Here is a 14,564-nt window from a genome sequence, read left to right on the forward strand (position 1 = left end):
GAAGATTGAAGATCATTGATGGTTACCACATGACTACCACATTTAATTCAGTTTAAAAGACAAAAAATGATGGCATGTTTTTTTCTGAATAGGTATATCGCGATCGACAGAGATTTAGTGTTACAAAAATGCTTCGAAGCATTTTTAATATCAAATGAACCGCCAGAGAGTATACCGGAATTAGTTCGAGTTTACGCTTTTACTTAGTCCAACTATTTAAATACAAAAACGAATACAAACGAAATCCTCTATACATATTCGATTATGTATTTTAATTATCTGCATTGTTTTTATGATTTGAGGTCTTCCTACGATTTGGAAAAACTAGCATTAAACAAAAATATCGTCGCTCACTGATTATGCTCGCAATCGATTATGGCTATTTATTGAAACTTCGCTTGAAGCGATCACGTTTCGTCTGATACTTACTCGCTGACTCGAATGACGTTGACACCGGTAATAGAGACGTAGTCTCACTCGATGTGTGACGCAACAGCACAATCGCGCAAACATCAAGTGCATGCTAACGCAATGGAAGGATAACCGTCGATTTATTTTCAATTTTGCCGGGCCGATCCTCGTGACTGATTCGATTTTAACCAGCAAGAAAAACGTTCCCTCTTTCGAGAAAATTCCCTGAGACGTCTCAACAATCATGTTAGCGATGTAAATTTCTTGTAATGCTCCGGAAGTCGTCTCTCCTCAGTTGTTTCTCAACTGAGAAAATTACGTTGCTACCGTAAGCATTTTTAATTGCGGCATCTATTTACTTCCCGACAACATGACGATGTTCATATTGCAAAATATTACCTTAAAGCCACAACAATCTATTTGCGATCTCCAACTGGCTTCGGCAACTACGCAGATTCGAAGTTCTCGATTCGTCGGTTTGTAAACACATCCGTATACGTGCGAGAAAACATTTATTTTAATGAACGTGATTAGCACACACTCTGCATGTTCATGACGTAAATCATCGTTCGATTACGCTGCGATTTTCACCCGTGCTTTGGAAAGAAAGTATTCATGCGTACATGCGTGTGTGCTTACATATTATATGTGTAGTAATAATGGAAAGTACCATTCTGTGTATTCTCAATCGTTTGCTTACACGATAAAGCTATGTGTGTCATTGCGACAATTAAATCGTCGATCTTGTTCGCGTTCTTTTACTTTTACGACGTGGATGACAATCATTCGGACATAGCAAAACAAAGTATCGTGATAATCAATTACCAGAGACAGTTTTATCTGTTATGATACAAGTTTATTGAATCATTGTTTGCGCAAATTAACAATGGCAATGGGCCTCAGGTTCCATTATCGCATTTTCCAAAGTACCAAAATTTCTCCCACGTTCATGTTTTGTTTTAAATATTCGTATTTTTTTTTTTCAATAGGATAATAACAATAATAATGATAATAATAATCCAAATAATAATTAATAATATAATAGTAATAATGATAATAATATACAATAATAACGGGATATGCGCCCTAATTACGATAATAGTCAAGAGATATAACAAGTAAAATATACATATGCTCTTATGTATGTATATATGCGTGATCATAATATATACATATTATGATATCGTACCGTAAATTGCGAAATAAATTTTCCCATTCGATAAATAAAACAATACGAATCGCGTAAATTTCCTTTGATTAAGTGATATGGTTTGTTCGGTGACAAAAATTACCCTCGCCTCGTTCCTTTCACGACTCCAATCTCCTCTTGTTCCCGATGGATGTTTTCCCCCAACGTTCAATATCAAATCGTTTCTAGTTTCTCTCCGGTTACTAACTAACTAATAAATTTTATATATATAATAGCAATATATATACAATGCATGACCCGCAACGACGAATGTGCGTAATAGGTAGAGTATCTATGCGAATGCACCTCGTGACAAAAAGCCATCGGTCCTTTTCTTCTAAGCTGGAACATTCAACTTATTTCGTATGCCTATGCATCCTCTTTTCGGTTCTTTTTGCCTACGTGACCCTATTTTTTTTAAGAATATTTCACTCATTTTTTATACTGGCTTTACTTTTGACATTTTTATTCGATATTTCTCTCAATTTAATATCCTGTTTTATTATTGAATATTAGAAAGAAATTATTTATAATAAATTAACCGTTACAGTCAGACACAAACGTGCATCAAGAGATAGATGCCAGATGTAAACCCAGCATTAATTTTGTAATCCTGTAAATGGATTCGTTCGATTTACTTAGCGAAATGACAGACAAAAATAATTTCTTTTTTTTGTGCTCTTCGCAATTTCAATATGGATAGCGTCGAAAATATCATCCCGTTGCATCTTAATCGAACGTATTATATTAACTTCGAGTCACGTGTTCGCGTTTGAACCAATATTTTCGGATTTGGAGCATAATTTGAACGCGAATGCATATATGTCGCCGATCAAATTTATCCTCGCGGAAGTACACTGGCTACGTCATTGGCACTGTCAAAGCAGAGGAATAAGAGAGAAGCTTAGTTTCGCTATGAACCAAAGTGAGATCCTTCGAGTTAAAAAGTGATCTCGACTATCGGTAGTCCTCGCTTTCCGGCCAAATTGTATCCGAGATCACGCGAGAACGGTATCGCGTATTGTGAACAAAGTCTGCAATCGCACACAATCGGCGTTTACATGATTATTTACAAATTTACCTAGAGATATACAAGCTATGCCCTCGAGGCTAGAAAAAATACGGTCGCTCGAGCGCAGGAAGGCCGATCGTCGATCTGTCGCGAAATAGTGAGAAGGAATACGAGAGATAACTCTCTCGCGATTTGTGCGTTTTCGCGAAATACGAGATAAACGTCAGCGAACCGCCGATATCATGGATCAAAGAGCGTTTGATACTAGTTTTACGTGTCGAATAATAGTCATGGGATGATTATCTTCTTTCTCGAGACGTCCACAAGATTTTATCGAAAGTCATGTTTAATTTGCTTCTAAATTTGGTGGCAGACTGGACACTAGTTCAGTCGATAAGAATCACTTGTATATACAGTTACAGAGATTGCGATTTTGCGTCTCGATGAATGATGTTATCGCGATTGCGTGCGCGCGATTGTTACGATATGAATCATTCGCATTTTTAGCGCTAATATTTTTCTTAGACGTAGAAAAAAGCGTTTCAGAGAAAACAATGTCAATTCTTCGTGTCGTTGTTTCAGGAAAAACAAGCGCACGTCAACCTTCGATCTCACACCGAAAGGTGAGAAGAAGAGCGGAAGTACAGAGTTTCGCATAACGCATAATGTATGAGAAAATGAATCAACCAAAGTCCTTCATTTCCTTTCTTTTCTTTTTTGAAATGAAAGACTCTGATCAGTTTTCTTATGCTTTATGCATTACGTGTATTATTCATAGGTGCTGCGCTTCGCGGCCTTCATATTCGTAGCGAAAATGTTTCTTTCAATTTGTGCGCAGGTTCATATTCAGGTTGACATATTCATATTTCGTTATCGGGAAACTTCGTAATTCTAGACAAGATACGATGGATTCAAATCTCAATCATCGACATTCAACGATAGTAATTGTAACTATAATCCCGCAGGGCTTGTAAAAGTTCGACGACTCTCTAAAGTATGACAACTCTCTATGTCTCTTCTGTTTATAAACTTACGCCTTAGTTTACCGTATAATCGTTGTGGAACGTTATAAATGCTCGGATGCGCGTTAGCGAATCTTTACGCGCACGGCACCACGGCTACAATTACGATCATTGCTAAGTATAACAATCTCTACTTTTAAGGAAATAGCCGTAAGTACGATTCGGATGATTCAACTATACCGCTGAGTACCTATACCTATACCGCTTTAAATTCGACAGCGCCAGTCTTAATTAGAAGTGGTCGACAAGCGGCTGACTCGTTAAAAAGTCGATCGTGTACAATTCGATCGTCGCTATTACTGCGCTCGAGCCGATCGTCAGAAAAGAGAAAATTATGACTAGAGAAGAAGATTCGTACATCGGATACGATCGATCGATGGCCCGCCCGAAAGGGCTCGACCTACTCTTACAAGTAGCGTTATTAAAGTATTTGGTGTAAAAATAGGTATGATACACAGGCGTTGCGGGAGTACATACTCCCCGTTTCCAAAAGATTTGTTGATGTTTCCCTCTCGCGCAAATGACAAACTGCGCTTAGGTGTTTCATCATTTTTTTTTCTCCAAAATTTTTGACCAATAAATATTAGCCTGCCAATTAAAAAGGGTCTAAGCGGCAAATGTCTAAAACGCTTTGTCAGAAAACTTTTGTCATAGACAAGTATTCTTATTTTACAAAAGATCTTTGAGAATTCCACTCATCATTCAAATTCTTTCAAATCCCTGTTGAACTTTTTCTTTTATTGTTTCTTTTGAAGCTTAAGTCCTTTTTAATTTACAATATTCAAAGATAAATCCATTTTAAATCTCTTCGAAAATATCTCGGAGATATTTTCTCGCCTCAATGCTGCTCCCTCTATTTACTCATCTACTTAGATTTTCGCGATCGCTCGAAATTCGACTATACGGCCGCCTTCGCGCGACAAAATCTCCGCCGAGATTGATCCTCTTCGAGTCTCCTTTTCGTCGGTCCCAATTCAAAGATTTCCTCTCTTAACGTAGCGCCCGCGGCGCGTAAGACTGAATGAACCGCTGGTGAAAGCCATTCCCGGCGATTCTTGGTGCGGCCACATTGCCGTTTCCCTTCGAAATTCTGGCTCGGTGACGACCCAAAGTGTCACGGCGCCACCAGGTCTCAGGTCACGTCCACGTTCACGAGTCCGTGAACCCGATCGTCGGCTGGCTGCTACGTCAGCAGTTTGAAGAACATCAAAGCTAGAGATATGTTGATGAAGAGCACCAGCATCACGAGCTGCTGGCGGGAGAACCAGTCCTGCAACAGTATGGGATATTACTTTATTAGTTTTCCTATCGCGAGCCATTTAACTTTGCGATAAATCAATTACTCTTTTTACATTCAATTGGTAGATTTCTTACGGCTTACATCTTACAACACAATGTTACTCTTAATGTAGATGATTCTTTATGCCTGTTCTACAATAGCCGTAAGTGTAGTTGTAAGTGTGGTTTTAGTTATAAGAAATGACCAATTACACTCGAATATTTTCCTCACATTCTCCTTGATTGATCAATTCTTATAATTGCAACTAATTACAACGTTTACGGCTATTGCAGAATAAGTATAAAATATTTCATTCATCATCTTGAGATACATGCACAAGAGTGATTTCATTCGGTTTATACTCGCGACTCGCGATTGCGAAATTGGATCAAGCAGATGCTGATTTCGAGAACCGTGCAAGAACCTATTTAGAATCGTCGCGTTTCTCGTGGTGCGTTATATTTTTGCGTAACAAGTCGAGACGCACAGGACTTGATCCGAAATAAACCGTAACACTCTGCCAAGTGCTGCTCCGTGTTTTCTCTTATTTTTGAAACGGCGAGGATTGATGCCGCGCCATTGTCAACATCGATAATAGTTTCGACGATCAGGTAGAAACACGGAGGATACTCACTTTAACCTGCGGACTGACCAGGTACAAAAGCGGGTTTGCTCTGAGCCTCTCGCTCTCGTCGACTTGCCTGCGGATCTCCTCTCTCCTCATACTGCTCAGAAAACTGACTTCTTCCCTCGACAATGGTGAGGTGGCCGTGAGCTGGATCGGCTGTGCTACGTCCGGCAGTGACTTCTTTCGTTGAAAGGGCATTGCCGCTACTGGCATCGCCTGCACGAAGGAAATAAACGAGAAACAAAAAGAAAGATGGGCCTCGAGCGATGAACGCGAATTACTTATCGACACTATGTACATTGCCTTAACGTTTTATATAGCATCAAACGGGTATACAACGGAAAGAAAAAAACGGAGTTATTGTCAAGCAATAGCAATTATACTTTTGAATATACTTCTTATATACAGGGAATAACGTTCAAAACTAGGTGAAATAACGTATTTAGTTATTTTAATTAAACATCTATTTTTAATAAAGTCCAATGTTTGAAGATCGGTTTCGTGAATATGTAATGTGCAAGGATTTGTTGTATTTTTAACTCTTAAATACATGTTGCAAATTTTTAAATACATGTCGTTCATATTTACAAAATTGATGAAGTTATAAGTATTTGATTGAGAGTCAAGTAAACTAAGAAAGTGAAAATTGTACAATGTATTTAAATAATTTTATTTTTGTGCAGATTTTTCTTTTAAATTTGCAAAAATTGCTCATTTTTTTACACTCTAGAAAATGAGAAAACTCTTTTTAATTTGTGTTCTATTCAAGCTTATTAACATGTTTCCATTGTATTTGTTGAAGCTTTTGTTTTATATCAGAACTGTATATATATCAGCGTTTCTCTTGTTCGAATTTCTGTTTGCTCGTTTGCGTGATGTCAAAAGTTAGACAATTCTGTTTTATATCGGTCCGTGAAACTATCATTGAATTTTAAATTATTGATTATTCAGACAATTCAGTTTTTTATTCAATCTTCTACGTGCAGCCAATCATAGTATTGGTCACAGGATTACATTATCACGATTCGCGTTAAATCCTCCTTCAAATTCTATCATCCTAACAACATTCTTCACGAAAACGATTCAAAATCGGTTATGTTAGAGCAACGAATTCCCGTAATTACGTGTTTTATTAATTCAGCACTTCATGCGAACGCAACGGGTGGCGAGGAGATAGAGCACGAGCGGAAGGGAGGGTCTTTGGAGCCGTTCCAAACCTAAGAGAGAGACGAAGTTTTCGAGCACTGAGTGAGATACAAAGACCGAGAGATCTAATCCTAAAACGACTCGTATCGACCTTCACATTCTTATTGTACTAAACGAATTTATTGTGACTAAACGAATAAACTTTTCAAAGAGCGTAGTTCTAAGAAAAAATTATATATATATCTGTTAAATTTTAAGCAAAGAGTAAATAAATAAAAAAGTAATTTGAATTATAGTCAAGAACTCCCTTTTTTACAAAAATTCATTCATATCACGATTATAAAAAAATTCCGTACGCATCGCGTGATGTTCTAAACATTATGTGCAAATTAACTAATAAATTCTAAATATTACATAAATGTATACGTTCTATTTCTTGTTGCGATAATATATGCATAATTTCATATTTCATCAGGTTGTTAAAATAAGAATCGAAGATTTATCGTTAGAGAGCACGAACTGACTTAATAAGTGTGATTAAAAGTTTTTTTAGTTTGATCAATACATATAACTTATTTGCAATTTTGTATAGAACGGCATAGATTTATAAAATTTTTTACACAAATCGATTCTAGTCATTCAATTTATCGAATATCTACTCTCTAGATCTTGAATCTATTTTTTAACACCTTGTTAATAAATCATGCATATTAAATTGCAAAAAGCTTCTTGTCTTGAATTGAATATTTTCGCATAACGCATATCCTTATCTCTTGTAATTTTCTTAAATAAGAACAGCAGTTAAACAAGGCCACAGTTTTTTTTTTCTATATACTATATTTATGCAATCTATTGTGTTTGCTGACTGCACTCGTTTATTACGACGTGTTTTACTCGTAAATCCTCCATCTTTCTACTCTCCATCGAGCGTGCTTCGTTGTCGCTAAGCACAGCTGATTCCACCTCTAATGACCGCGCAAACAATGTTTCCCCCACCCCCCCGTTCGTTACCTATTGCGTTATTTTTTTTCCTCATCTTTCGTTCCGTACTTTCTTCTAGAAGAAAATTCTAAAGAAAATTGTTTACCCACCCTGCATGAACTTTTACGCATTGCTTAACTTGGTTATTAAAATGTTAGAACGTGAATTTGCCTCGCGTACCTCCACTGGAGGTGCTACGATCCAGGATTCTGAGGCCCGCCTGGCCATCAGAGCGGGGCTGCATAGCAACGCCTCCTCCTCCTCGTCCGCCTCGATCCAAAACATCTCTATTCTCACGATGATTCGTAGGCACCCTTAGAATACATTAAAATTTTTCGAGTTTTTAACCATCCACGAAGAAGAAAATCATTCCCGTTTGCTTGGCTTAATTTTTCTTTTTTTTTAAAATTGCACTTTTGTTTCGTACGATGTACTTGTTGATTTCATAAATTTTTCTTTAAAATCTGTAACGGATTTACAACTCTTGATGTTGGTACGTGACAGTTTTCTTCAATTATCATACTTCTGATTGACGGCCGATATTATTTGCAAGGATAGACCAGGTCCGTGTTATATATCGTGATTAAACAGTTTACAGTTAATTGTTAAATAATTTTCATTACATTGTCACTTTTACGTTACATCGTTATGAAATTAAGTGAACACTGTTTTTTTTTTTCGAATCCGCGTTAAATTCGAAAGATCATCCCGGAAGCAATAATCGAGCCAACTGGCGCTTCCGTTCACACCGAGCTTTCTTTCTCTTTGCCTCTTTCTCGATCGGAAATGTTTTTTGAAACTGTACGAATATGTGTTTGCATTCGAGCGGGTGAAACCCGTTCGCTTATTTTTCTGCCATTTTTCGATGACTTCCGGACACGAAAAGAGGCAAATTGAAGTGTAAATTACGAATTCGCAGCCTCCCGGTAAGGAAGCTGAGCCGCAGACTGAACGGCCCTGGCTAGCACGACCGAAATAGAGCGATGCCCCACTATCTTTGAAATAACTTTGCCGAACGTCGCGACGCCCGCGGAGATCTGCATCGGGACGTTGCCAGAACCTTGTCGATTCTCGCAACTGATTTACGAGGATTTTATAATAGCGAATATGACATGAAAAAAGATTATGCTCCAATCTCAAAATTCGATCCACTTTTGGTTCACTGACGTTGGCAAAATTATTCGGTTTCTCCCGAAAAATCTCTTACAAATCTCCAGTTTTTCTTAAATCTTTTCGAAATAGCTGAAGTTATTTTGAAGTTATTTTGAAGTTTAAATTATTAAAATATTATTAAAATTATTAAAATATTGGCAAAAAAAGAATTCAAAATTTAAATTGCAAATTTTTATCGTACCATCGTGAGACAGTTTTTCGCAAATCAAGTCCAGATCCGAATTATCTGACTCATGCGTTTGGCATGCGATGAAATATATAATACAGCGAGAATTTCGGAATTTTCGTGCGCCAAGAAAACGTCCGTCCCACTTATTTGCAATTTCTTTGTCTGTCATTTATCGCGTTGCGCAGTCTGCCCGTTGTTGCAGATTAGTTAGTTGTACCCGGCGAAGTAATTCGATTGGCATGGTGCAATGATTTAATTTGCTTCGCTAATGGCGCGATTACTTCGAGGCAGTTTCCTTATTGAATCGATTGTTTAATCCAATTTAATTAATGCATGACGCTAATGAAGTAATATTTTTTCACGGTGGCAATTATATCCACGTCGACATAAAATCTATCTTCAATCGGATCAGCACAACAATAAACAATGACAAATAATGAGTGGTTTTATTACACTTGTTACTAAAAAGAAAACGTTAATACTTCGTAATTTTTGAAGCTTCCGATGTTTTTGTACGTTGACTATATAATGAATGAGACTTGACAAATTATAAGAAATGATAATGAAGTAATTAATATTAAAACCGGAATTTCCATGGCCTCGTTCGCAAACTGCATACAATTGCTCAGTCTTCATTGTTTGCGATCTTCCTCGTGAATCTACATATTGCCCATAATTTCCATAGAACTCGTTTGAATATTATGATTGCTCAATTGAATCTTAAAATATTAATATCTTATCATATAAAACGCACATACTTCAGTAGCCATTAATCGTTCCCAATACCTTATTCAATATCAATTTTTTGTCTCGGCGAATATTATTTATTAGCTTTTCTGAAAAATGACAATAGATAATAAAGGCAGTAAGAGGTCCGATTTACGCGATACTCTCTTTAATCTGTCATTAACAACAGCTTATACATAATATACATAAATACATTCAATACATCGAATGCAACGTCGTTGTTTGGTGAACGAAATCGGTACAGTTTCTACATTAAGATTGACTTTCTCACGAAATGTAATCTGGAAATTTAGCAAATATGCGTATTATCTATTTCGATCCTCTGATCTTCTACATCTATACGACTACATCTACAAATAATTGTGCGTCACACTATAAATTAGAACGTGATTATATCTGACTCATTAAGTATCTAGAAAAGCTTTTATAAGTCGGAAACAGAACAACGCTTTTCGCAAGGTTGGCACTTGAGTGCAAGGTTAAGAAAAATACTACGTTTTCAACGTTGACGAAATGTCGATGCTTCTCTCGTGCTTACTTCTTCCCGAACAATTCGATACTATACTTGAAAGTCGTTATAAGCGAGTAACTTGTGAACACATGGGTAGATTAACGGCTTAAGTCAGAATTCAAGTGTTTATTTGGGAATGTTGCATTCAAAGTTGCACTTGTGCATCATATTGTTGCATTTTATGCGGACTGACTCGCACAAATCATTAGACTCTTCCTCGCGACATTTCTTTTTTTTTTATGCAACCATCATTATTGTCGAAACCATGATTTGTGACTTAAGGTGTTAACGCAGATATATTAAATATCATTAAATCGGTCCTGTATGAAAATATAGTGAATATTCCTTCATAGTTTAATTAAAATCTTCAAAGAGTAATATCTTGTTTGTGCGATCAATATAATTTCTATCAATTAGAATTTTATACTCCGATTATATAGACCATTTAAGAATTAGGCTCACAGTTACAGGTATCATTGGCAAATTCGATCGTTAAAGATTTGCTCTTAATCTTATTATCATACATAATTTCATCATATCATCTGCTCATAAATTCGAATATTAGCCTTATTTACACGGAACATATTCATACGTCTGTAATCTGGACGTTTTTCCTGTATAAAGAATCATAAGCGTATAAATATATTTGACACAGACGGTTCTAAAACTCGCGTTTCCAGTTCTCTTTCTTCTCGAGAGCGTTCGTTTCTCAGTATATAAAATAAGCTTTCGCATTTCGCACATATCTTTCCCTTCACGTTAACAGTGGGCGGCAAATTATTCTACGCGATGATTCTTATGCGTGCGCGATGTGCGTGAAACAAGTATTGTACTACAATATAACATCCGTATGTATATCGGCAACGGCGACTAATATCGTAGATTTAATTAGACTCCTGCATGCTTAAGGCTCGTTTCGTATCGAACGTTTCCCTCACGATTTTACTTTCATTTTAACAAGTTTCTATCTATGCACATTTGGCGCCAAATATATAGACTCGAATTCACGACAAGCATGCGTTAGAAAAACAACGTTTTCAACCACCAGAAAACAGAAAAAAGAAGCGGCGTGGAGGTGGTAGATAAATGAATCTCTCGTAAAGCTCGTACATTTGTAATCTCGACAAGTGATAATAATTAGCAGTTACCCTCTCTGTGATAGCAATATTAATATTTGATAAATCAAATATAAGACCATTTGAGTTATGAGCTTGAATACATGGCAAAATTCAACTAGAGCATATCTGAGAGTACAGATTGAGTGGTATCGATCGGTCGAGTAATCTAAGCGAATAATCTAGGCGAATAATCTAGGAGAGGTGACTAGCGAGAGAGGGCTCGGAAGAAGGGTCGAAAAAGACTTAAAAATATGATTAAAGAGGAATGTTAAAATAGAATGGAAGAGCAAAAATATGGTCCCCGCCTCCACGCCACGCGCTAGGCTTACCTTCCGAAGTCCGTTAATTAGCGGTTAATGGACGTAATAAGCGTGCGCCAGCTTTAGCTCAGCTCCGCGCACGAGTTTATATTCATATATGTGCGCATGCAATTAAAGTAGATTGCCTAATTCTTAATTCGAATAGCTATTCTCAAAAGAGAGAAAAAAAAAACGGAAAGTTACATATAATGTAGAAGAATTGTGCGCGAACAAGGATTCATTTCATTTTTTTCTATCGTTTTACAAAGTAGAGAGCCAACTCGCATTATATTATTCCGTTTTAGCATAATCTTTTCTGTGCAAATATCTATACATATACATATATCGTACATATACACAGACACTTCCGTTTATTTTATGCTATGTAAAGATAGTTTATGCACTCGCGTTTTTATCTGAGATGCGCGTATTAATAATCTTATTTGACCATAGTGTACCGAGCAAAAAAAAAAAAAATAAAAATCGGAGGGCATTTAGTTGTTTCTTCTCTCTTGCTGAAAGGAACTGTACATGTAGTGTTACATTTATTGTTCGTTGAACTGGTCCGTCGGCGATCTCGCATGTTACTCAATGAGCATGATAGATCGTATCTCGAATTGATACAATGAGGCATCGTTGCCAATTTATGTTTTCAAGCGCGGTTTACGAAATCTGCTAATTCTCTTTAGCATATAATTCCGTTTCTCAATAGCGTTGCCTAACGACAGCAATCTTCTTTCATGACCAAGACGAAACACGATCTAAGATACCTCGAAAATATTTAAGCTCTACCATTTCTTGTCGACTACGTTTTGATCACTATTTATTTAATCCTGGAATAAATGCACGCTCTCTTTATCAGTTTCAACGGATTAAACGGGACATGCTATCTTCTCTCCAATTCATTGCGCAATAGCGAAGTATTAATCGTTATTGCCAAACGTTGATACGAAACGGATTTATTCCAGGATTAATGCTGATGATCAAAAATTGACAATAATTCTAGATTGTTCGCGTGAGTGAAACAAATCGTGTCACTCACTAGGCTCGCAGTGTTCCCATAGAAAAATAAGTCGGTCTCCCATAAATATGCATTGCTCATTTCAAATGCGCTTCCTTCAACCGCGATTCTATTAATGAGCGTCTTTATTGTTCGACATCGCGGCGAAGTTAACAGCTAATAGCAATCTATACCAGGTACAAATGTCTCTTCCATTAAGCGTTACGTCCCATAACATAGCACCAAAATTTTTCACAAAAAAATGTTCGTTACTAGAAAATTCTCTCATTTTCATATAAGGCCCCGCTCTGGAAACCTACCTGACATTTTCAACATATATCAAGTGAACATACGTAAACTGCGAAAATTCAACCAGTCCGACGGGAACCGAACAAATCGATTCCGCTCGCGAACCTGTTTCGACAGCTGCATTAACATAATTAACTATTCGGACACAGCGTTCAAACCGCGCAATCGCGTCTCTGTTAGTTAAGGTAATATCGGACGATGCAGAGATTCGTAAATTCATAGAAAAATATCGTCAATGCGCGCGTTCAAAACTACCCCGAGACGAGATTGGTTATCGGAACTTAATTCGTTCTGAAATATTTAATGCCGAGGTGAGTTGGGCGGAAATGGCGATAGGGGTTGCGCGAATCGTAATTTCTTTTATTTCCGATTCGGCTCGAAATGCAACGTGAGCCTATCGAAAGCTGCGCTTCCTTGCCAACCGCTATTTTTACATAACATCGCTCTGTATACATATTTTATACTTATACTTATAGGGTTGCGCGGCCCTTTGACGTTGCGGCGAAGGCGGGGACCGTCCAGCCTGCTTCCTGGGATGGCATGCACAGAACACAGCACAAAACGCCACACAGTTACACAGAGAGACAAATAGAGACAGAGAAGAGAAGAGATACAGAGATAGGTAAGGTAAACTAGATAATAAGAGAGGCGAATATGGTGAGAAAAATCTGAACGAGAGGAAAAACGGGGAAAAAATGGGGTGCGTCGAGAACGCAGGCGAGGTGCAAGAAATATATCGCAATAAAAAAATGCAAGGTTTAAACATGGGCGAGATGATACTCGGGCTTATGAAAATAATTCCGGAATCATTATATTTGGAATTCTCGCAGTAGAATGATATGTGAAACTAATATAACGTATTTTCGATATCACTTTTTATGATAATTTCTAGTTTCATTGGGAGATTATGTACAGTATAATATAACCGCTGGTCATTATGAATAATTATTTGCATTATTATTCATAAATGGACGGAGATTATTGTTCATAATTTATGGCAATTTTCTGTACAACAGCCAGAAATGAATGGTCGATCAACGTTGAATCAATATCGATTCGACGTTGATCGGCCAATTATTTCTGGCTGAGAATCGTTTCATTAAAATCTTCGAATAATATGAAACGAGAAATATTTAAAAGATTGACTTTTAATTGGACTTTGAAAAAACAGCGTAGACTAATTCTATTAATTCTGTAAAATATCAGATAGTCGTTTTCTGCTGCGAGAAAAATTTAAATCTAATATCGTTCGACTTGTACGTGTGATATTTTCTTGGAAATCAACGTCGAACGATTGTTATCTTGTTTTAACATACAATGACCGTCGAAGTTATTTCCGAAGTTGGTTTTGGAAAGAGATATCTCGTTTCATTCTTGGCAGAGTGAACGCCAAACAAATTGTCAAATTATATTATATTTCCTCGAATCTTTGTCATTCACGAGAAATCGACATCAAAATTTCACATCCGAATGGAAAATTTATATTCATTCAAAAAATGAACGTCGCGATTCAAGTTCCAAGTGAATAAGCAGCGAAAAACCAGTTGAACAGTTGAAAAGATAGCTATAG

General features: G+C 36.9%; 2 protein-coding genes across 2 annotated transcripts in view; both read right to left on the reverse strand.

The window, feature by feature from the left end:
• Positions 1–1,245: 1,245 nt before the first annotated feature.
• Positions 1,246–7,975, reverse strand: LOC108687776. The gene is made up of 3 exons (XM_018193725.1): positions 7,849–7,975; positions 5,548–5,757; positions 1,246–4,904 (listed from the first exon to the last, which is right to left on the reverse strand). Exons 1-3 carry the CDS (start codon positions 7,951–7,953, stop codon positions 4,818–4,820), a joined length of 402 nt encoding a protein of 133 aa, XP_018049214.1. The 5' UTR covers positions 7,954–7,975; the 3' UTR covers positions 1,246–4,817.
• A 592-nt stretch (positions 7,976–8,567) lies between these two features.
• Positions 8,568–14,564, reverse strand: part of LOC108687777 (junctophilin-1-like) — a 34,193-nt gene continuing 28,196 nt past the window's right edge. Inside the window, exon 10 of the mRNA XM_018193726.1 lies at positions 8,568–8,738. Coding sequence (XP_018049215.1) covers positions 8,574–8,738 — 165 coding nt within the window. The 3' untranslated portion in view covers positions 8,568–8,573. The remainder of the gene's footprint in view (positions 8,739–14,564) is intronic.

Source organism: Atta colombica, unplaced genomic scaffold (assembly GCF_001594045.1).
Source record: "Atta colombica isolate Treedump-2 unplaced genomic scaffold, Acol1.0 scaffold216, whole genome shotgun sequence".
In the NCBI taxonomy this organism is placed as follows: Eukaryota; Metazoa; Arthropoda; class Insecta; order Hymenoptera; family Formicidae; genus Atta; species Atta colombica.

What these genes read in the sequence shown, in the direction of transcription:
- LOC108687776 (XM_018193725.1), bottom strand. Translation starts at nt 7,953, where the DNA reads ATGTTTTGGATCGAGGCGGACGAGGAGGAGGAGGCGTTGCTATGCAGC. An exon ending in TCGTAGCACCTCCAGTGGAG is followed by an intron (nt 5,758 to 7,848) that starts GTACGCGAGGCA and finishes TCCTTCGTGCAG; the next exon opens with GCGATGCCAGTAGCGGCAAT. An exon ending in TGGTCAGTCCGCAGGTTAAA is followed by an intron (nt 4,905 to 5,547) that starts GTGAGTATCCTC and finishes ATACTGTTGCAG; the next exon opens with GACTGGTTCTCCCGCCAGCA.